This window comes from Nicotiana tomentosiformis, chromosome 6 (assembly GCF_000390325.3).
Source record: "Nicotiana tomentosiformis chromosome 6, ASM39032v3, whole genome shotgun sequence".
NCBI classification, from domain to species: domain Eukaryota; kingdom Viridiplantae; phylum Streptophyta; class Magnoliopsida; order Solanales; family Solanaceae; genus Nicotiana; species Nicotiana tomentosiformis.
In genome coordinates, this window is record NC_090817.1 from 122444976 (window position 1) to 122469351 (window position 24376).

General features: G+C 40.2%; 3 protein-coding genes across 3 annotated transcripts; all 3 read left to right on the forward strand.

Annotated features, from left to right (window-relative positions):
• The first annotated feature begins 11294 nt into the window (after positions 1-11294).
• LOC138894690 (NAC domain-containing protein 1-like) lies at positions 11295-11636 on the forward strand. The gene has a single exon (XM_070179411.1). The coding sequence runs from the start codon at positions 11295-11297 to the stop codon at positions 11634-11636; it is 342 nt and encodes a 113-aa protein (XP_070035512.1).
• A 3802-nt stretch (positions 11637-15438) lies between these two features.
• Positions 15439-16482, forward strand: LOC104100976 (uncharacterized). The gene has a single exon (XM_070179412.1). It carries the CDS (start codon positions 15439-15441, stop codon positions 16480-16482), a length of 1044 nt encoding a protein of 347 aa, XP_070035513.1.
• A 2213-nt stretch (positions 16483-18695) lies between these two features.
• Positions 18696-19819, forward strand: LOC104100977 (uncharacterized). Its single transcript, XM_070179413.1, has 3 exons — positions 18696-18875; positions 18968-19204; positions 19769-19819. Exons 1-3 carry the CDS (start codon positions 18696-18698, stop codon positions 19817-19819), a joined length of 468 nt encoding a protein of 155 aa, XP_070035514.1.
• Positions 19820-24376: the final 4557 nt, after the last annotated feature.

The following is a 24376-nucleotide window of genomic DNA, read 5'->3' on the forward strand; positions in this document are numbered from 1 at the left end:
TGACAATCCAATATAGCATGATAAGGGAACATCCAATCCATACCCAAGATGACATCAAAATCCACCATATCAAGAAGTAGAAGATCCACACTAGTCTCAAGATTACCAATAGTAACCACACACGAACGATAGACATGATCTACTACAACAGAGTCTCCCACCGGTGTAGATACACACATAGAAGCACTCAGAGAATCACAAGGTGCAACCAAATCTGAAGCAAAATAGGAGGACACATAGGGATTTGTAGATCCTGGATCAAATAGAACTGAAGCATCTCTATGGCAAACTGGAATAATACCTGTGATCACAGCATCAGATGACTTGGCCTCAGGCCTAGCTGGAAAAGCATAAAATCGGGGCTGGCCCCCACCACTCTGAATTGCGTCTTTGGGACGGCCTCTAACTGGCTGGCCTCCACCTCTAACAGTCTGGCCTCCACCTCTAATGGCCTGACATCCACCTCTAATGGCCTGACCTCCATCTCTAGCTACCTGACCCCTACCTCTAGCTGGCTGAGCAGGCGGTGAAGCAACAGGTGCCGGTATGATGGTACGAGAATCTTGCCGAGATTTGTTACTCGCCAATCTAGGGCAATACCTCCTGATGTGACCAATGTTTACACACTCATAACACCCATCCTGATGCCGTGGCTGCTGAAGCTGAAGCTGACCCAAATGGGACGGATAACCGCTGTAGTAACTCTGGAGTGGTGATGCACTGATAGGAGCTGAATGTGCACTGAATACTGGCTGCCCAGAGTAAGGCATAATAGGACCGTGACTCCATGAAGCACCAGGAGATACATGAAGTGCTGAATGAAACGGTCTGGGAGGATGACCCCTACCAAAATTGCCCCTGCCTCCAGACGAGGCACCACTGAAACCACCGAACTGACGAGGCCTCTTATCGGACCTCTTCCCTCTCTCCTGTGCAATAACCATCTCGATCCTCCTTGCGACATTAGCGGCCGCCTGAAAAGAAATCTCACTTTTGCTCTCCTTGGCCATCTGAAGTATGATAGGGTGAGTGAGTCCCTCAATAAACCTCCTTACTCTCTCTCCCTCCGTACGTAGTAAAAGGAGAGCATGACAGGCCAAATCCATAAAACGGGACTCATACTGAGTAACAGCCATACTGCCCTACTGTAGACGCTCAAATTGCTTGTGGAATTCCTCTCTTAGTGTGATAGGGAGGAACTTTTCCAGAAATAGCTGAGAGAACTGCTCCCATGTAAGTGCAGGCGATTTAACTGGTCTGGTCAATGTATAATCTCTCCACCATCTCTTGGCAGAACCCGTCATCTGAAATAGAGCAAAGTCAACCCCATTGGTCTCAACTATACCCATGTTCCGCAGCACCTCATGGCAGCGTTTAAGATAATCCTGTGGGTCCTCAAAAGGTGTACCACTGAAGTGAACTGGAAAGATCTTGGTAAACTTATCCAGTCTCAATAAGGACTCAAAAGACATGGCGGGCCTATCACTGATCTGTGCCGCAACAACTGGCTGAATTACCCTAACTGGCGGGGCTGCTGGAACCTGATTCTGGGGGTCCATCTGCTTCGGAGCGGGAGTAGTGGGAGTTTGTTCTCCTCCCCCAGCCTGTGAGACGGCTGGTGCCACTGAAAACGTACCATTATGGGCCACACCCTCCATAAGACTTACCAAACGAACTAGAGCATCCTGGAGTACTGGAGTGGATATGAATCTTTCCCGGACCTGAACTGGTCCAATTGGTACATTTTGAACTGGAACCTCCTCCTGAAGGTCCACCTGAGGTTCTTCAATAGGTGAAGCTGCTCGAGCTCTGGTCTGAGCTCTACCTCGGCCTCTAGCACGACCTCGGCCTCGACCTCTACCTCTGGCCATAGTTGCCACCGGGGGTTCTGGTCCATGACCATCGGTAGAGGTATTACATGTTCTCACCATCTGCGAGAGAATAAGAGTAGAATGGTTCAATCATCGATGATAGAATAAAATCGCACAACAAAATAAAAAAGAAGTGATATTGTTCCTAAACTTCATAGCCTCTGAGAGATAAGTACAGATGTCTCCATACCGATCCTTCAGACTCTACTAAGCTTGCTCGTGACTCGTGAGACCTATGTAACCTACTTCTCTGATACCACCTATCACGACCCGAAATTCTCACATTCGGACCGTGATGACGCCTAACATTTCACTTGCTAGGCAAGCCAACATTAGAATAATATTAACCAATTTTTAAACAATCTTTACATTATTAATAATCAAGAAACCAAAAGCGGAAGCAAGGTTTGAAATATAGTGAAATAATCCATAAAAATAACGGTGTCTAAATACCATCCCAGAATTGGTGTCACAAGTGCACAAGCTTCTAGAATAATACAAATAAAGGCCTGAATAAAATAAAGCTGTCTGGAAATAAACACACAAATAAAGTAAAATAGACGGGGACTTCAGAGCTGCGGACGCCATGCAGTTATACCTCAAGTCTCCTCTGAATAGCTGAAATCCGAGCAAGTCTATGGTACGCCGCTGGGACCAACTCCAAAATCTGCACAAGAAGTGCATAGTGTAGTATCAGTACAACCAACCCCATGTACTGGTAAGTGCTGAGCCTAACCTCGACGAAGTAGTGACGAGGCTAAGGCGGTTCACTTATATTAACCTGTACGCAATATTAATGAAACAACAAATAATAGAAATAAAACATGTAACTCATTCATAATAATTGAAGCCAACTCAGCAATCATAATCCATTATCATTTCAACCAATTCTGTTGCAGCGTGCAACCCGCTCTCGCAATATATTCACATTCAATTCTGTTGCAGCGTGCAACCCGCTCTCACAATATATTCCTTTAATCAAATCTGTTGCGGCGTACAACCCGATCCCCTAATATATATATATATGTATGTCGGCTTTTAAATAAGTCTGTTGCGGCATGCAACCCGATCCTCCAATATGGACTTTTAATAAGTCTGTTGCGGCGTGTAACCCGATCCTTCAATATGGACTTTTCATAACTCTATTGCGGCGTGCAACCCGATCCTCCAATATGGACTTTTCATAAGTCTGTTGCGGCGTGCAACCCGATACTTTAATATGGACTTTTCATAAGTTTGTTGCGGCGTGCAACCCGATCCTCCAATATATTTATTTACCAATTCTTATAGAAGAAATTTCCCCAATAGATGCAACAATTAATATAAAATTATAAGACAACAAACATACAATAATTATAATTTAATTATGCAGATTATTATGAAAATCAAGGAGAAAATAGGCAGTTTAATATTTAATATGCTAAATGTCAAATAACAATTAAAACACATAATTCAAATAGCATGTAACAATTAATGCAGAAATTCAAGAATTAATATTTGACAAAGAATAGGAGAGAAACATTTATTATAATAATTAATTTATGATTTAAAATAATTTATGATTTTTCAAGTAAGCAGGCAAACAATTAATTTGACGACGTATAGACACTCGTCGCCTTGCCTATACGTCGTTCACATACATTTCACATAACAAATAATTTAAGGGTTCTATTTTCTCAAGTCAAGGTTAACCACGACACTTACCTTGCTTTGAAAATTCCAATCAATTACTCAACCACAACTTTTTCTTTTAAATTTATCTCCAAAATCTTCAAATCTATTCACAAATAATTCGATATATTCAATACTAATCATAGGAATTAATTCCATATGAATTTACTAATTTTTCGGATAAAATCCAAAATTTATTAAAATATTCGGAAGTAGGCGTTCGGATTTCATAAGTTTTTTCGAGATTTGAGATGTAGGACCCACATCTCAAATCTCGAAAAAACTTATGAAATCCGAACACCCATTCCGATACGAGTCCAACCATACAAAATTATCCAATTCCGATATCAAATGGACCTTCAAATCTTAAATTTTTGTTTTTGGAAGATTTTAGAAAAATCTGATTTTTCTTCCATAAATTTACGGATTCATGATATAAATGAGTATGAAATCATGAAATATAATCAATATAGGATAAAGAACACTTACCACAATGTTTTCCTGTGAAAATCGCCCAAAATCGCCTCTTGAGGTTTTAGGTTTTGAAGATTTGGGAAATGAATCAAAAATCTTGTCCAAAAGTCATTTTGTTCAGCTGCAGGTGTCGCAATTGTGACCTGAGATGCGAAGCTCTCAAATGCGAAGAAACACTCGCAATTGCGATGCCCTTCACAATCCCGCTGCCTTCGCAAATGCGAAGATTATGTCGCATTTGCGACAATTGGCCCTTCGCAATTGCGAAGATAAACTAGCAATTGCGAGAACTGCTGGCCTAGGCTTTCTTCGTAATTGCGATAAAAATCTCGCAATTGCCATACCTTCTTGGTTTGCATTTGCGATGCCTGATCTCGCAACTGCGAGATCAGAGGCCTGCAACAGGTTCAGTTATACCAGCAAAAGTTTCTAAGTTCAAAACATCCGGTTGCCTATCCGAAACTCACCCGAGCCCCTCGGAAACTTATCCAAATATCCCAACAAGTCCCGTAACATAATCCGGACTTACTCGGGGTCTCAAATCACATCAAATAACATCGAAATTGCCAATCACACCTCAATTCAGACTTTGAGTTTTAAACTTTTCAATTTGTAAATTTTGTGCCAAAACATATTAAATGAATCCGGAATGACTTCAAATTTGGCACACAAGTCATAAATGACATAACGGAGCTATTCACATTTTCAGAATCGGATTCTGGCTCTGATATCAAAAAGTCAACCCCGTGGTCAAACTTGAAAGTCTTTAGCCTTTAAATTGTTAGTTCCGTTAAATGGCCATAACTTGAGCTAGGGATCTCCAAAATTAAATTCTTTACACCCAAGTCCCAAATCACGATACGGAGCTACCGGAACTGTCAAAATACTGATCCGGGTCCGTTTGCTAAAAATGTTGACCAAAGTCAACTCAGTTGAGTTTTAAAGCTCTATTTCACATTTTAATCCATTTTTCACATAAAAACTTTTCGGAATATTTTTCGGACTGCGCACGCAAGTCGAGGAATGATAAATGGTGCTTTTCAAGGTCTTAGAATACAGAATTACTTATTAAATTTAAAGATGGCATTTTGGATCATCACAGACTAGTCCATATATATTCTTAAATTGTATTATTACCGGTCCACGTAATCCAAAAAGTTTGATTGATGTATATTTACAACCTTTGATTGATGAGCTAAAACAGTTGTGGTATGATGGTGTTGAAACATATGACATATCAACCAAGAAAAATTTCAATTTGCGTGCTAATATAATGTGGACTACTAACGATTTTCCTGCGTATGGAATGTTGTCTGGGTGGATGACTGCTGGGAAGCTAGCTTGTCCTTACTGCATGGAAAATGGTAAAGCGTTCACTTTGAAACATGGCCGAAAGAAATCATGGTTTGATTGTCACCGTCAATTCTTGCCTGATGATCATGAGTTTAGAAGGATGAAAAATGCATTAAAAAAGAATAAAGTGGAATATGATTCTCCACCTCCGATACTTTCAAGTGAGAAAATTTGGGAGAGGGTCCAGAACTTCAGTAAAGTTACTGAGGCTCCACCTTATAGATTCCCCGGATATGGTGTTACTCATAATTGGACGAAACAGAGTATATTTTGGGAGTTGCCTTATTGGAAGGATAATCTTCTCTGACACAACCTTGATGTCATGCATATTGAGAAGAATTATTTTGATAATTTGTTCAACACAGTGATGGATGTTAAAGTTAAGACAAAAGATAACTCGAAGGCTAGAATGGACTTACAAGAATATTGCAGGCGGCCTCAATTATACTTGCAGACAACAAACAATGGTAAGGTGTCCAAGCCCAAAGCAAGTTACACATTCACTTTGGAGGAAAGATGACAAATTTGTGATTAGGTTACGAAATTGAAGATGCCTAAGGGTTATGCGTCGAATCTTGGAAAAAAAGTAGATATGGAGGTACGGAAGTTGAGCCATCTGAAAAGTCATGACTGTCATGTTTTCATGGAGACCTTAGTGCCTATTGCATTTTATGGTTTGCTTGAAAGAATCTGGAAACCCATCACAGAGATTAGTTTGATTTTCAAAGACTTGTGTTCTACCACATTAAGGGAAGAAAACCTACTTCGGATGGATTAGAACATTCGTGTAACTTCTAGTAAGATGGAAAAAATATTTCCATGTGATTTCTTTGATGTGATAGAACACCTTCCAATCCATTGCTATAAGTGTGGAATGTAAGGAATAGGGACTTCCTCGCAAGGCAAGCAACTTAATAGGGAGAGTGTAACGACCCGGCCAGTCATTTCGAGAGTTATAAGCTTGTTTTCCCCATTCCTACTTCTTTTTGTGTTATTCAGCTATATTATGTTATATCGGGTTAGTTGGTTCGAGTCCGGAAGGAGCTCGGGGTGAAATGAGACACTTAGTCTCATAATTGAAAATTTTAAGTTAGAAAAGTGGACCGGATATGAACCTATATGTAAACGATCTTGGATTTGAATTTTGATGATTCCAATAGCTCCGTATGGTGATTTTGGGCTTAGGAGCATGTCCGGAATATTATTTGGAAGTCCGTAGAGGAATTAGACTGGAAATGCCGAAAGTTTTATTTTTGAGAAGTTTGACCGGGGGTTGACTTTTTGATATCGGGGTCGGAATCTGATTCTAAAAATTGGAATACCTCTGTTATGTCATTTAGGACTTGTGTGCAAAATTTGAGGTCAATCATACGAGATTTGATAGGTTCCGGAGTTGTTTGTAGAAATTAGAAATTTCAAAGTTCATTAGGCTTGAATTGGGGTGTAATTCTTGGTTTTAGCATTGTTTGAGGTGATTTGAGGATTAAACTAAGTTCATATGATGTTTTATGACTTATTGGTATATTTGGTTGAGGTCCCGAGGGCCTCGGGTGAGTTTCGGATGGTTAACGGATCAAAAATTGAACTAGAACAGCTGCTGCAATTTCCTTCTGTTGGAAATTGCTTCTGCCCAGAAATCGAAGCCCAGATCGAGCTCAGGGTCGTGGGCCACGATCGAAGCCCAGATTGAGCTCAGGGTCGAGGGCCACGATCGAAGCCCAGATCGAGCTCAGGGTCAAGGGCCACGATCGAAGCCCAGATCGAGCCCAGGGTCGAGGGCCACGATCGAAGCCCCGATCGAGCTCAGAGTCGAGGGCCACGATCGAAGGCACGATCGAGCTCCGGATTGAGAACCAGGATCAAGGGGCAGGACAGAGGACCAGGGTCGAGGGCCACGATCGAAGGCCAAGATCGAGGCAGAACCGAGGATGTCTGGGCAGAATTATAAAATGAGGGACTTCGTCCCATTTGCCATTTTTGACGAATTGGAGCTTGGGGAGAGGCGATTTTTGATATATTTTCAAGGAAAACTTGAGGTAAGTCCCTTGTGATCATTTCTACTCAATAATATTGAATTATCATCGAGTAATCCGACTAGATTACATGATTTTGAGGCGTAAATCAGAGATTGAAACTTAGAAATTTGGAAATTAGATTTGTAGATTTGAGGGTCGAGTTGAGGTCGGATTTTGGTAAAATTGGTATGGGTAGACTCGTGGTTGAATGGGCTTTCGGATTTTGTAACTTTTGTTGGGTTCCGAGACGTGGGCCTGACAAGCGAATTTTGAGCCAATTTCGGGTTTTGGTCTAATTTTGAAGCTTTTCTTATGGAATTCATTCCATTAGTGTATATTGATGGTATTATACTAATTGTGAATAGATTTGGAGCATTTGGAGGCAGAGTCCAGAGGCAAGAACATTGCGGGGTAGAGATTTGACCGGTTTGAGGTAAGTAACGATTGTAAATCTAGTCCTGAGGGTATGAAACCCCGGATTTCATATCATTCTATTATTTTGAGGTGACGCACATGCTAGGTGACAGGCGTGTGGCCGTGCACTGTTGGGGATTTGTGACTTGGTCCTCCCCGTAGCAACTGTAAAGTTGCATACTTTGTTGAAACCATTGATACTTATATGATTTAGAAAGATTTTATGTAAATTGGGCTGAATGCCATGTTTGGGCCTTGCGCCAATGCTGTTTGGACCCTTAGGGGCTGTTTCGTATCATCCTCTCACTATTTTCGATTGAAAAATCTATACTCAGTCATATTTATACTTGTTTACTGCATAACTCAGTTTTATGACTCTATTTTGATGCATATAAATGTTTTGGGCCGAATGCCCTATTTTTTTGAAATGCCCGAGTGGCTTGATTTGTGAGGATGAGTGTGGATCGGGGCTGCCCGCCTGCAGCATACTTGTGATTGAGTGAGGCCGAGGGCCTGATTGGTGAGGATGAGTGTGGATCGGGGCTGCCCGCCTGCAGCATACTTTATTATTATCGCACGTGAGTTGTCCGTGCAGATTATAGCGCTTGGGCTGAAGGAACCCCTCCGGTGTCTGTACATACCCCCAGTGAGCGTAGGTACCTACTGAGTGCGAGTGCCGAGTGCCGAGTGCTGAGTGACTGGGAGGCAAGAGTGATTGTGAGGTATGCCCGAGTGGCAAGAGTGATTGTGAGGTATGCCCGAGTGGCACGAGTGACTGTGAGGTCTGCCCGAGTGGCTGTTTAGGATTTCATCATTTTTGCTCACCTTTGCATTGAGCCTTTGTTTGAAAAACTATTGGAAAAAAATGATTTTTTATTGAAACTGGGTTTAAACGAGATGTTTGATTCAAATCCTGATTTTTAAGAGCATGTGGTCTTTTACTGAGATTTCTTGATATGAACATTATATGCTTCATTGCTCGTCACTACTGCTTAGTCTTTATTTATTGTTGTTACTTACTGATTTGGCGTACTCACGTTAATCCCTGCACCTTGTGTGCAGATCTAGTTGTGGCTGGACACGGTAGCGGTTATTGAGTGTTCTGGTTGCAGATTTTCTTGGAGATAGCAAGGCAGCTGTTTGGCGATCGCAGCCCCTGCTCTTCTCCCTCTTATCTTCCTCTAGTACTATTTAGCTATTTTTCCAGGCTGAGTTAGCCTTGATATTGTTAGACAGATTATAGTAGATGCTCATGACTAGTGACACCCCGATGTCGGGCTTTTCTTTTCCACACTTCTATTTTTCTTTGATTTGAACTCTTTAAATGGAGGTTTTTATGGTAAATAACCTTGAAATTATCTTTGAAATGAAAATATCGTTTTGTTTTGGAAATGAGTCGGCTTGCCTAGTTCCACGATAGGCGCCATCAAGACAAGGGGTTAGTTTTGGGTCGTGACAGAGAGCCTCTCCGCTCTGCGGGAGACAGTGACAAAGCTCACATCCAAGCTAGAAACGGCCAAGGAAAGATAAAGGCTTAGAGATGCTCAATTCCTTGGCATGCAAGCTCAGATCAGAACTCTCCTATCTACTGAAGCTTTTCCGTTGCCCCGGTCTCGTGAGTCATCGCCAAAGGGTCGACCTCCACGTGATCGTTCCTCCCGTCCTGCTCGTGATCATTCCTCCCGTCCTCCCCATGATCATTCCTCCCGTCCTCCCCGTGATCGTTCCTCCCGTCCTTCCCTTGATCGTTCATCCCGTCCTCTATAAGACTGTTCTCTATACCGTCTTGTAAATGAAAGTTCATCAGATGATGATAATGATGTTGTAGAAAACACCCCTTGACTTTTATATACTTTCAACTAGACAAATAGAACTAGTTTTGAACTTGTTGTAATTAGTTTTAACGAGGCAAGGATTAAAGCGCGCGACAGAGCTTGCGTCGCACGGGCAATAGCGAGATGAAGCTCGCATTTTGTCTCGCGCCACGAGGCCTGTAGCGAGGGTGTTCCGTGTTTTAAAGCCTATTTTGTCTCCTTTTTTGTTTTGGACTTGGTTATTTCGTTTAGACTTTTTCCCTATACATATAAATAGTCATTAAACACCATTTTTAGAGGAGTTTTTGCGACCGGAGGCAAGAACATCACGTGGAACAACTTTTGGAGGAGAAAATCATCGAGTTCTTCATTCATTTATCTTTTCTTTGTAATTTATTTATGCAAAATACTTGGAAAATTGTTACTACGCACATGAGTGGCTAAGCACTCTAGTTCTAGGGTTGTGGTTGATATGATTATTAACGTTTATTAATTACATCTTCGTTAATTCGGATTATCATCTTGTGGTTGTTTCTTTAATTCTAGTTTTAACTTGTGAATTGTTGTTGCTACCAATTCACCCTACTATCTATGCTATGCTTGGGGAAAGCCGTGTTTAGATTGGAGTAGAATTAGAGAGAGATTGTTTCTGAACCCGTGGCTCGAAGGACAATTTCGCGGTTAGGATAGGAATATACCTAATAGTCTTGCTTAATTTAATACCGTATTATATTCATTCATGATAGACTCAATACCATAGGAATATAGGATTGATATATTGTGGGCAGGAGAGTAGTATTGTGGGAACATGCTATTCATATAAACGATCCGGTTAATTAGCAACCATAGATAATCTAGATTAACGAGTGTAATTATTGAACTTAATAGGATTGATAAATCAACCACAACTCTGGAATTTTTACCTCCTCTGAATTAAAATCTCATCATACACATTTGTATTCTTGATAAATTAGTTGTTACTTGTTTAATTTCCGCAATAGTAGATTAATAGAAAAATATCATTCTTAAATATCTTGGATAATTAATTGATTTTAGTTTGCTTAGTTGACTATTGATCTAAGTCTCTGTGGGTTAGACATCCGACTTTCAAGTGACTTTATTACTTGACGGCCACGTATACTTGCGTGTACTTGGGGAACAACAAGTTTTTGGCGCCGTTGCTGGGGACTTAGTTGTTGATTGTTTATCTAAGTTAAGTTTTTATTAGTTATTTGTTCAAGTTTTAATTTTTAGTTTGCTTTATTTGTGATAACGCAGGCTCTTCTCTTGAATGCGGAGGAGTAGAAGCACAAACAATATCCTTCCTTTTGATCCTGAGATCGAACGAACACTTCATAGAGTGAGGAGGGAAGTTGAAGTGAGAACTAGAATTGAAAGAGAGTTGGACATCGTAGTTCAACCACAACCAATAGAGATGGTAGGTAATGAAGGGCGTCGGGTGATAGAAGCTGCAAGGCCCAATCTTGCTAATATGACTCAGGCAATTATGAAGCCTGAGATCACGGGTCACATCGAACTCATTGCCGTTGATCATAATCAACTTTTTGTTCTATAAATACAAAGTATCTAAACTCCTAAGTCATATATATAGCCCTATTTTATCACTCAAAACTCTCTAGTCTCGGCCGCTGCGTTTTTTTCATCTTCATATTCAAGAAACAATGAATATGATGGAGTTAGATAATCTTGGAGAAGGGTATCGATTTCGACCGACGGATTCAGAGTTAGTGAAATTTCTTTTGAGGTTTGTTGCTAAGCAAGAATTGCATGACAATGGTTTTATTGCAATGTATGATGTTTACAAACAAGAACCTTGGGTAACTTACAGCCATGGCCATTCTACTGGAGGAGTAGAAGATAATTGGGACACAAGTATTTACCGTTACTTTATTACACCAAGGAAGAAGAACAAGGGAATATTTAGTAGGATTGTAGGAAAAAGAGGTGGAACTTGGAAAAAACGAGATAAGGGAAGAGCTGTTACTATATATAAAGAGTTGTGATCAGAGGAAAAGAGATTCGATTATTGGACGAATGAAGAGTATGTGTTATACTGAGAAGAATAATAATAAGTGTATTAATTCTGAGTATTATAATGATGGTAAGTGGCTAATGAAGGAATATGTGTTGTCTGATCCTATTCTTAATAAGTTCAGTAATTCTGAGCGTAAAGATTATGTTATTTGTGCCATAAAAAAGTTGCCCAAAAGAAGTACTACTTGTAATTTTAGTCAGACTAGTAATGTGACAACTACTATGGAGTCATGTTCTGAACAAGAGAAGGTGGATACTGAGGTGACTTCTGATATAAATAATTATGTTGATCAGCCATTGATGGATCAGGACTATTTTGTTGAGAAAGCAATAGTAGAATCTGTTGAACCATTAATGGTGGAAACTGTTGGGATAAATTCGGTTAAGCCTTTGATGGATCAGGAATATACTGAGATGATCACTCCTATCTATTATGTTGAAGAACCAATGGAGGAATCTAAGGTGCAAAGTCACGAGGCTACTGGTGTAGAGAATGGTTCGTCGTTGGGGCTAACTACTTTTTCTCAATTTCAAGAATCTATGATCGCTGACTTTGAGAACGCGATGCATGAATTTAATGTGCCTGAAATAATGGTTAGATCAAGAAGAAGAAGGTTGTTCTTTTGCTGTTAATGAGGAGCATAATATTGCATTTATGGAATCTGAAGTCAAGGCTACAAGTTTTCTTGAACTACTAACTGGTTGCAGGTGTTATGGTATGGGGAACAATCAGGTGCAATTGGTACCTGATCAATCGACTACAATAACAACAACTATGCCTCAATTCCTAGAAAGTTGGGATCGGTTGTATGAATCTTCAATGTCCATGTCGTTGGTACCTGAATCGACTACTATGCTAAATTCTAATGAAATTGCAACAGGAGAATGTGACACAACACCTTGTTCTATTGAACCAGCAAATTGATATTACCAACAACCACTATTGAAGTACCTGAGGTAAATTTAGAATCTGAAGGGAATACTATTCTGCAGTTGGAGGGACCAGCCTCTGTTGAACCTGAGCTGCACACACAAGAGGGGGGTGAGTTAGTACAACTCGATGAGGGTACGGGTAACGAGGAGGATGTTTTGACAGGGGAAACAATTACTGAAACAGAAACTAGCTTCATTACTGATCTTGTGGACGCCATGTTAGATAATGCGCCTATGACGGAAAGATTGGCTGCAATGAGGATGGATCAGACAGTAATGTTGGACCAACAATCTTGGAACAATCTACCTGACAAGTTTCAGCTAACTTAGTATTAGCTAGGTTCAATTCTTGTCTTTGAAAGTGTATTTAATGCTTCTCATGGATATATCTCTAACAAATTGTAATAATCTTTCCAGCAATTCATTTGAGATTAGAACAATAACTGTACATACTGCACTTTTGAAGTAATATCAGTAGTTTCAAGTTGTTTTCTAATTAGTCCTTTGGTTTGCTGCTTTTGAGATGCTATTAGTCCGAATTTAGTGTTCAACTTTTTATTTAGACAAAGAATCTTCTTCTGATACTGTTAAACTAATAAGCTTGATCATGTGTTACAAACTGTCTAAACTAATTCTACTACTGAAAGAGATGAGCAGGTGCTTAGCTCTACCATGTTTTAGGTCTCTTCCCCTTTCTTCTTTTACACATATTCATATGAGAATTTGGCTTCTTTTGCGGGTGGAGCTAGTGTACATGTTACATAAATACTGTATTTATGTTAGAAATTTATTAAATATGTATAAATTATTAATATCTAGAAACTAATACCGCCCGGACGAATTTTAGGATCTTCGTATTATCCTTGTACTTAACTTTTCCACTAAAATCTTAGTGGCAAGTGATAATAACGCCAAACATTAAGTGGGCAATTTTGATACTCACGTCTTGGGGAACATCAAAAGTGATGCATGTTTGAGCCATTTGAAATTCACTTGGTCTAGAAAAAATCACATGGAACTGATAATGAGAAACAAGATCATTTGAAATTCACACGCACACAAATGAAATCGTATAAAGACAATTCGTATTTGATGTAACTATCGTACAAGTATTTTACCATTAAGAATCAAACAGTTTCTTGTTACAGATTGTATATTGATCTATTATAATTATAGGATATCCCCTTTCGCGAATGACTATTTATCTGAGTGATTTATGATGTTTGACTATAATTTCATATTTTTAGTGCATTACTTACCTTATATATTCGTTCATGATAGACTCAACACCATAGGAATATAGGATTGATATATTGTGGGCAGGCGAGTAGTATTGTGGGAACATGCTATTCATATAAACGATCCGGTTAATTAGCAACCATAGATAATCTGGATTAACGAGTGTGATTATTGAACTTAATAGGATTGATAAACCAACCACAACCTTGGAATTTTCACCTCCTCTGAATTAAAATCTCATCATACACATTTGCATTCTTGATAAATTAGTTGTTACTTGTTTAATTTTCGCAATAGTAGATTAATAGAAAAACACCACTCTTAAATATCTTGGATAATTAATTAATTTTAGTTTGCTTAGTTGACAATTGATCTCTAAGTCTCTGTGGGTTTGACATCCGACTTTCGAGTCACTTTATTACTTGACGGCCACGTATACTTGCGTGTACTTGGGGAACCAACAAGTTTTTGGCGCCGTTGCCGGGGACTTAGTTATTGATTGTTTATCTAAGTTAAGCTTTTATTCGTTATTTGTTTAAGTTTTAATTTTTAGTTTGCTTTATTTGTAATAACGCAGGCTCTTCTCTTGAATGCGGAGGAGTAGAAGCGCAAACAATATCCTTCCTCTTGATCCTGAGATCGAACGAACACTTCATAGAGTGAGGAGGGAAGTTGAAGCTAGAACTTGAAATGAAAGAGAGTTGGACATCGTAGTTCAACCACAGCCAATAGAGATGGCAGGTATTGAAGGGCGTCCGGTGATAGAAGCTGCAAGGCCCAATCTTGCTAATATGACTCAGGCAATCGTGAAGCCTGAGATCACGGGTCACTTTAAACCCAAACAGTACATGGTACAGCTAATTCAGTCCATAGGGCAATATGTGGGTCTATCTCATGAAGACCCGCAGAGGCACATTCAGAACTTCCTGGAAATTACAGACACTTACAATTATCCAAACGTTTCCAAGGACTATGTCAGGCTAACACTATTTCCCTTTTCGCTGCTAGGGGAAGCTAAGGAATGGTTGCAAAAGGAGCCCGCGAACTCAATCCATAATTGGGATGATCTAGCAAGGAAATTCTTAATCACATTTTTTTCCACTAAGAAGATAAAGTCGCTGAGGAGCCAGGTTATTGTGTTTCAACAGCGAGATGGCAAGACTCTTCGTCAAGCTTGGGAAAGATGCAAGAAGCTACTCAGAGATTGCCCACATCATTGTCAAACTGGTGAGGGGTTGGGTCACACTTTCGTTGATGGGTTGGATGAGGCATCAAAGATGAATCTTGACTCAGCATGTGGGGGTAGTTGCATGGCAAGACCGTATAGTGAGATCCAGATCCTGCTAATCAATTTCACTGCTAATGATAATAATTGGCAAGGAGATGGGGACTCACGAAGAGCACTTAAACAAAAGGCAGCAGGTGTGATCGAGCTTGATGATTTCTCAGCCATGAGGGCATATATAGCGAGATTAGCAAATCAGATGAATAAGATGACAATGCACCAAGCACAACAGATGCAACATGTGCAATAGATGTCTACTTACTGCGAGTTATGTGGTGAAGGTCACACAAGTGGGGCAACAAGCTAGAGGGCCGATGAATCAAAATGCTCAATATAATAACACATACAATCCTAACTGGAGGAATCATCCTAACTTCTCTTGGGGTGGAAATCAGAACATCAGGCCTCAAGTGAATTATAATCATCCACCTCAACCTCTACAACAATTAGAAAAGAGTTTGACTGACATGATGAAAAAGCTCTTGCTAGACAATCAGAAAGTTATGGCTGAGAATCAACAATTGCGCACAGAGTTCAGAAATCTAGAGAGGCAGTTTGGCCAAATGGCTAACAATAAGAATATTAGACCTGATGGAGATCTCCCAAGTGATACAGAGAAAAATCCTCAAATCAATGCAGCGACGTTGAGAAATGGGAGAGAGTTAGTAAAAGTGCCTAAGAAGAAAAAGGAGCAGTCTGGGTTCGAAGAAGAAAGAGTGCCACAAATTGTAGAGGTAGATGAGAGAAACAAAATAGAGTATGAGCAAATATCAGAGAGGGTGTCACCTCCTTTTCCTCAAAGACTGAGGAAGAAGAATGATGACCACATGTTTCACAAATTTTTAGATATGCTGAAGCAGATACACTTGAACATCGCTTTGGTGGACATGCTCCGTGAGGTTCCAAAATATGCAAAATATATTAAGGATATAGTGGCGAATAAGACAAGGTTAACTGAATTTGAGACTGATGCACTTACTGAGGAGTGCACTTCCAGGATTCAACATAAGCTTCCACAAAAGCTTAAGGATCCAGGTAGTTTTACCATCCCTGTGAGGATTGGTGAAATTGATGTGGGTAGAGCCTTGTGTGATTTGGGTGCAAGTATCAATCTGATGCCGTTGTCAGTGTTCAAACAATTGGGATTAGGAGCTCCGAGACCCACCACGGTGCTACTACAGTTATCTGACAGATCTTATGATTATCCTGAGGGGGTAATTGCGGACGTCTTGCTGCAGATTGGGAAGTTTATTTTCCCTGCAGATTTTATCATCCTAGACTACGAGGTTGATGAGTTAGTGCCTATCATCTTGGAACGACCTCTTTTGTCCACTGGAGATGCCATTGTCAAAGTCTGAGAATGTAAGATGATCCTGAGGGTGGACAATGAAGAAGTGGTCTTTAATGTATATCGAGCCATTCAGTTGCCTCGTCATTACGATGACCTGGCCATGATTTCTGTGGTGAAGATAAATGAACCAGCCGTAGAGCCAAGTGCATTTAAAGAAGATGCACTAGAAAAGACATGGATGCTGTTCAATCACTTGGAATTGGAAGAAGAAGTTGAGGAGGTGTTTCAAATTTTGGATGCATCTTGTGAATGAATAAGAGAAAGATCCTAGTTTGAGCCTATGGATAGGGTAATCGGCTTGCCCTCTAGACCCTCAGTTGAGGAGACTCCAAAACTTGAACTTAAACACTTACCATCTCATCTTCATTATGCATATTTAGGTAGTTCTAACACTTTACCTGTGATTGTTTCTTCTCATTTGTCTAAATTACAGGAAGAAAAGCTCTTAAGGGTGCTGAGGGAGCACAAACATGCCATTGGTTGGACAATGTCTAACATAAAGGGTATTAGCACTGCATTCTTCATGCACAAAATACTCATGGAGGAGGGACACAAGCCTAGCGTGGAACATCAACGCCGCCTAAATCCAATCATGAAAGAGGTAGTAAGAAAAGAAGTGATTAAGTGGCTCGACACAGGTATAGTATTTCCCATCTCCGATAGTAAGTGGGTTAGCCCTGTTCAATGTGTACTTAAAAAGGGGGTATGACTGTTGTAGTTAATGAACAAAATGAATTAATCCCAACTAGGACTGTGACTGGTTGGCGAATATGCATAAATTATAGGAAGTTGAATAATGCTACACGAAAAGATCACTTCCCCCTCCCCTTCATTGATCAAATGCTTGACAGGTTAGCCGAACAGGAATACTATTGTTTCCTTGACGGCTATTCGGGGTATAATCAAATTGCTATTGCCCCGGAAGATCAAGGAAAGACCACTTTTACATGCCCTTATGGCACTTATGCATTTAAGAGAATGCCATTCGGGTTGTGTAATGCACCTGCGACTTTTCACAGGTGTATGATAGCTATTTTCACCGATATGGTGGAACGGTTTGTGGAGGTTTTTATGGATGATTTTTCTGTGTTTGGTCCTTCTTTTGATGAATGCTTGACCAATCTTGCTAAAGTGCTTGCCAGGTGTGAGGAGACTAACCTGGTACTGAATTGGAAAAAGTTCCATTTTATGGTACGTGAAGGTATAGTGCTGGGGCACAAGGTGTCCAAAGATAGAATGGAAGTTGACAAAGCTAAGGTGGAAGCAATTGAAATGTTGCCACCACCGATTTTAGTGAAAAGAGTTAGGAGTTTTCTGGGACATGCAGGTTTTTATCGCTGATTTATAAAAGATTTCTCAAAAATTTCTTCTCCTTTGTGCAGGTTGTTAGAGAAGGATGTGTCGTTCAAGTTTGACGATACTTGTCTGAAAGCATTCGCGGAGCTGAAAAAGAAATTAGTGAGTTCACCAATCATAGTGGCTCCTGACTGGAAAGAGCCATTTGAGCTGATGTGTGATGCTAGTGATGGTGCAATTGGGGCCGTGTTGGGCCAGAGGCGGAGAAATTTTTTTCACTCCATTTACTACGCAAGCAAGACTCTTACTCTTGCTCAAATAAATTATACTGTGACAGAAAAGGAGTTGCTTGCTGTAGTGTAGGCGTTCGATAAATTTCGAAAAGAAAGGTGCTAAACCAAAGCTAATCCGTTGGGTTTTACTCTTGCAGGAATTTGATTTGGAGATCCGCGACTGTAAAGGAACAGAGAATCAAGTGGCTGATCACTTATCCAGGTTAGAAACACGGAATCATGTAGCTGAGGGAGATGTCATCAAGGAAACATTCTCGGATTAGCAATTGTTGGCCATTACTGCTGGGGAGGTGCCATGGTATGCAGATTTTGTGAACTATCTGGAAAGTGGATAGATGCCGCCTGATCTTGAACCTTATGCTAAAAAGAAGTTCCTGCGAGATGTGAGGTCATATGTGTAGGATGAGCCATTTCTGTTCAAATCTTGTACCGATCAGTTAATGAGAAGATGTGTCCCCGAATCGGAAATAAATGCTATCTTACATGACCGTGATGCATCGCCTTATGGTGATCATTATGCGGGTGACAAAACGGTAGCTAAGGTGTTGCAATCGAGTTTTTATTGGCCATGGTGTTTAAAGACACCCATGAGTTCGTGAGGAGGTGTGATAGGTGCCAGAGAACAGGAACAATGACGAAAAAGCATGAGATGCCATTGCACGGTATTATGGAGGTTGAAATTTTTAATGTACGGGGAATTTATTTTATGGGTCCATTTCCCTTGTCCAGTGGGTGTAAGTACATTTTGGTGGCCGTTGACTATGTGTCAAAGTGGGTGGGGGCCATTGCTTTTCCTACCAATGATGCCAAGGTTATGGTCAAATTTGTGAAAAAGCATATCTTTACAAGGTTCGGCACTCCGAGAGTGATGATTAGTGATGGGGTACCCATTTTTGTAACAAGATCTTGGACAATGTCTTAGCGCAATATGGGGTCAAACATAAGGTTGCAACTGCTTATAATCCTCAGACTAGTGGGCAAGTTAAAATCTCAAATAGAGTGATAAAGCAGATCCTGGAGAAGACGATTAGTGCAAGTAGGAAAGATTGGGATGCAAAGCTTGATGATGCTCTATGGGCATATCGGACTGCCTACAAAACTCCAATCGGATTCTCCCCTTACAAGCTAGTTTATGGGAAGGTATGCCATTTATCGGTGGAACTTGAGCACAAGGCCTATTGGGCGATAAAGAAGATGAACTTTGATGCATAATTAATGGGTAGAAAGCAGCTGATGCAATTGAACGATCTTGATGATTTTCGCTTGCATGCGTATGAGAATGCCAATTTATATAAAGAAAAGACCAAGCGCTGGCATGATAAGCATATCCACCATCGCGAGTTTGAACCGAGCCAATTGGTTCTCTTATTCAATTCGAGGTTAAGACTCTTTCCGGGGAAGCTCAAATCGAGATGGTCGGGCCCGTTTGAGGTAGTGAGAGTCACTCCATATGGTGCAATTGAGCTGCGCATCTTAGGTGGCGAGAGAACATTCTTAGTGAACGGACAAAGAGTAAAGCACTATTATGGAGGTGACTTTGATCGTCATAAGTCAAAGGTATTACTTGCCAATGATTAGACAAGATTCTGTGTCGTGCCATGACGTTAAATCAGGTGCTTGTTGGGAGGCTACCCATCTTTACTTCTTTCTTTTATTTTTATGTTTTATCTTATTATTGCTGTAGTGTTTGTTTTTGTTTTGCAGGATTATAAGCATAGGAGAAAAAGCCATTGGAAGTGTGCAAAAGCGAGTTAGATGGTGAGAACTAAGTGTGGGGTGCCCACACAAAGGACCATGCCTGGGGGAAGTCTGAGTACCCCGTGAGCAGCTATTGCTTCGGCCTTTGGCCTTTCAGGGAGTTTCTTGTCCACCCTAGTTATTGTTTTGCTTTATTTGTGCATTAGGGATACTGCACTCTTTTAAGTGTGGGGTGAGAAAATTCTCTAGATAATTAGTAGTAGGATGTTAGAAAAATATTAACTTCTTATTTTTGTTTTCGTAGTTGTGTAGTGTTTTAGTATTATAGTAGCTATGAAAATAATTGAAAAAAAAAGTAGAAAAAATTGACTTTTCCCGACGTGGATCTCCTAGACAGTTTTCTTGAGGGATTTTAAGTCTAAGGAAAGAGGACAAAAAGATTTTCTTTGTATGTAGTGTAGTAATTCCCCCTTAATTTTTCTTTGTGCCACAGTTCTTTTCCAAGGGTTTTGTTTGAACCAGGTGTAGTTAGTTTTATTTTTTTTAGGAGTAGGAGCCATTATGAAATGAATTGAATTGAAGCAATATCTCTTGTCTTTGTTATGCCTTGAGAATTGTGAATACTTTGGTTATGACGCTTAGGCTCAATTTTTTACTCTTGTATAAGTACCTTAAATTGTATGATCTTAAATTTGCTTAACTGCTTTGACTAGAGTGTCTTGATGAGTCCGATCCTGAGTGAGTTATGTGCCATGTGTGTGTGAGGTTTGTGTGTTATTCTGTGCATTGCATTGGATGTCTAGAACTTGTCCCGTGTGTTTGCAACGCAAAATAGGATTTTTGTTCAGTCTTGGAAGTGATATAGGCGTTTCTTTGTTGAGCCAGATATATATAGTTTACCTGCCTAATTGTTAGGTATCGTGGTTAACCCCTTTGAGCCTGTAATCCTGTTTCTTTGGCAACCATATTACAAGCCTTACCCATTTGTTTGAATTAACAATCTATTTGAACCTTTTAACCTCTCATGAGCACTTGAATTGTAATGATTTTGTAAAAGTTAAAGTGTGGGGTTGTTGGTTTGGCTTTTGAGTGGAACTAATGAAATAAGGAGAAAGGTGCACTGTTTTGAAAAAGTAAGAGCCACGTGAATTGAAAAAGAAAGAAAAAAATATATATGTAGTTGTATTGCTGTGAAAAATATTCCTTGATAGTGGTGACTCTTGATGTAATTGTGCTTAAAAGAAGTATGGAGTAATATACATTAATCTGAAGGTGGAGTTTGGTTTGACATAAGTATGGGGTTAGAATGTTAAAGTATATGTATTAAAGTGCCTAGGGAGGTGTAGTCACTCTTATTGTAACGACCCGACCGATCATTTTGAGCTCTAGCGCGTCGTTCAATAGTTTGAGGCCATAAGCAACTTCACTTCAGGTATTATGACTGGTACGCGTGGTCGGAATTGAAATTTCGGAGGTTCAGAGTTGATTTGACAAGAAAATTTTCATTTTGGAAGCTTTGAGTTGGAAGAATTGACTAAGGTTGGATTTTTGAGTAAACGATCTTGGAATAGGGATTTGAAGGTTCCAACAAGTTCGTATGATGATTTTGGACCTGGGCGTATGTCCGGATCGGGTTTTGGATGACCCGGGAGCATTTTAGCGCATATTGTGGAAATTGACATTTTGGAAGCATTTCATAAATTTGGGTTGAGGTGTATTTCAATGTTATCGATATCCGTTTGGGATTACGAATCTGAGAATATCTCCGTATGGTTATTCTGGAATTGGGAGCGCGTCCGGAGGTGGATTCGGAGGTCCGTAGGTCATTTTGGAGTCATTTGGCTAAAGCTAGAAATTTGAATGTTTTTGAGAAGTTTGACCGGAAGTGGACTTTTTGATATCGAGGTCGGAATCTGATTCCGAAAGTTGGATTAGGTCTGTAATGTCAAGTGTGACTTGTGTGCAAAATTCGAGGTCAATCGGACGTGATTTGATAGGTTTCGACATCGAATGTAGAAGTTTGAAATTTTAGAATTCATTAAGCTTGGAATGGGGTGTGATTCATGAATTCGACGTTGTTTAATGTGATTTGAGGCCTCGAGCTGGTCCATGTTATGTTGTGGGATAGGTTGGTGTGATTAGACGGGGTCCTTGGGGCCTCAGGTGTGTTTTGGGATGGTCTCGGACCATTTTCCTTAGTTTTATGATTGCTGGTTTCTGGTGTATCGGGTATGCATCGCGATCAAGGAATGGAGGACGCGACCGCAAAGAGAAAATTGGACTAGAGGGGTCAGATGTTCTATGCGATCGCGGAAGTGGACTCACGATCGTGTAAGAGGGAGTTCTGAGCTAGGAAATCACGTCTTCGCGTTCGCGAAGTTTGGTCTGTGATAGCGTTGTTCTGGATTGTTGTATATCGCGAACGCGTGGGAAAGTTTGCGTTCGCGAAGAAGAAGCTTTTGGGCAGCTGGTTGTTGGCCTTCGTGATCATGAGGTGATTTCCGCGATCGCGAAGTGGAAGGGCCTGGGCAGTGTTCTTTTAAAATCGGGGATTTGCCTCCTTTTCACTTCATTTCTTCCATAGGAGGCGATTTTGGAGCAATTTTGGAGTGTCATCTTTATCATCTACTATAGGGTAAGTGATTTCTTCTCATTGTGAGATAAATACATGGTCTATATACGGATTTAGACATGAAAATTTGTAGAAATTTGGGATTTTGAAGAAAAACCTAGAATTTGTTATTTTTGTATTTTGACCATGCAATTGGGCATGGAATTGAGAATAAACTATATATTTGAGTTCGTGAGGTTATGGGTAAACTTTATCTTCAAAAAATTTTGGAATCTGGGCAAGTTAGCCCGAGGGTGATTTTTATCAACTTTTCGATCGGGGTTAGAAATTATTATAAATTGGATTATATTGAGTATTTGAGTATATATTAATGGGTCTGCATAATTATTGGCTAGTTGTGGAGCGTTGGGCATCGATTTGAGTTGATTGAATGGCTTGGGAGCCGGTTATGGAACTTCGGAGCGAAGTAAGTCTCCTTTCTAACCTTGTAAGGGGGAATTAACCCCATAGGTGAACTAAATTATTATGTGCTTCTATTTGTGGAGGCTACGTACGCACGAGGTGACGAGAGTCCGTACGTAGCTACTAGCTATGCCTACGTCCAGGTAGTTTTAGGCTCACATCATGCCTTGTTGATATTATTATTGATTTATGTTTATTGTTTGCCTTGTGCGGGAGCGAGATTGAGTCTGCTTATTAAATGTTTTGAAAGGAGTTGAAATTGAAGAATTTAAGATTTTAAAGGTTTCATTTGAAATTCGTAATTTCGAAAAGAATTGAGGAATATTATAATAGCTTAAGAAATTTATGTGTAACTGCGTCGCATGTATGATTCGCGAGCGGGATAATTTCCTTAAAAAGCTTCAAGTTGAATTTCCCTTATTTTGAAAAGAATCAAGAACGCGATATGATTTTAATATTAAATTTATATTTGACCGCGTCGCAAGTATGATCCGCGAGCGGGGAGATTCCTTAAATTTATATTTGACCGCCTCGCACGTATGATTCGCGAGCGGGGTATTTCCTTCTACCACTCTTATGGGATCGGTCCGTTTGCCTCAGCAGGATTTATGTACCACACTCTCATGGGAGCGGGCCTTACGCCTCAGCAGGTTAATAGATGCATCTATGGTTTGCGCCGTTCGACCCTCGGCAATGCAGAGTTTACTTTTATGTTGGATCGGGCCGTATGCCTCGGCATTTCCTATATATATATATATATTATCCTCATGGAATCGTGCGTAACGTTTGGCAAGAAGCCAGTGTATCTGATGGTTTTTCCCTGATTTGGATTATGGCAACCTCTTTGATCAAATCCACGATATCTATATACATGCTCCGGTTACGGAGGGAACTTGTTAGTTGAGATCTTGAGAAAATTGTAAAGAGGAAAAATTGTACTACGTATTTTATACTTGTTTCATATATTTATTCTGCCTTATATTCATTCACTTCTTTACTGCACCTGATATTATTAGACCACTAGTAAGTGTCGAAGTCGACCCCTTGTCACTACTTCTTCGGGGTTAGGCGGGATACTTACTGGGTACGCATTGATTTACGTACTCATACTACACTTGCTGCACATTTTCGTACAGGTACACATATGTTTAGCGGCCTCGTGGGCGCAGAGGCGCGATTATGGCGGGGATTTAGGTGAGCTGCATTCTGTACGACGCACCGCAGCCAGCAGAGTGTCCTTAAGAGTATTGTATTTTCTTTCCTGTCCAAGTTGCATTCCGGACAATTATTGTATTTTATTTTAAATTTCTAGAAAAGGCTCATGCACTTGTGACACAGGGTTCTGGGATGATTATGGGATGTTCAGTATTTAAATTTGTAAAACATTGGTATTTTATTCTGTGAATTCATCTTTTACTAGACAAATTGAAGTAAATTTACGATTTCAAAAATATTAAAATGAGAATTTACTACTTATTGGTGTTGGCTTGCCTGACAGTAGTGTCCGACACCATTACGACCTTTCAAGGATTTTTGGATCGTGACACTTATATCCAAATGTATCCTACGTGACCCGCAGC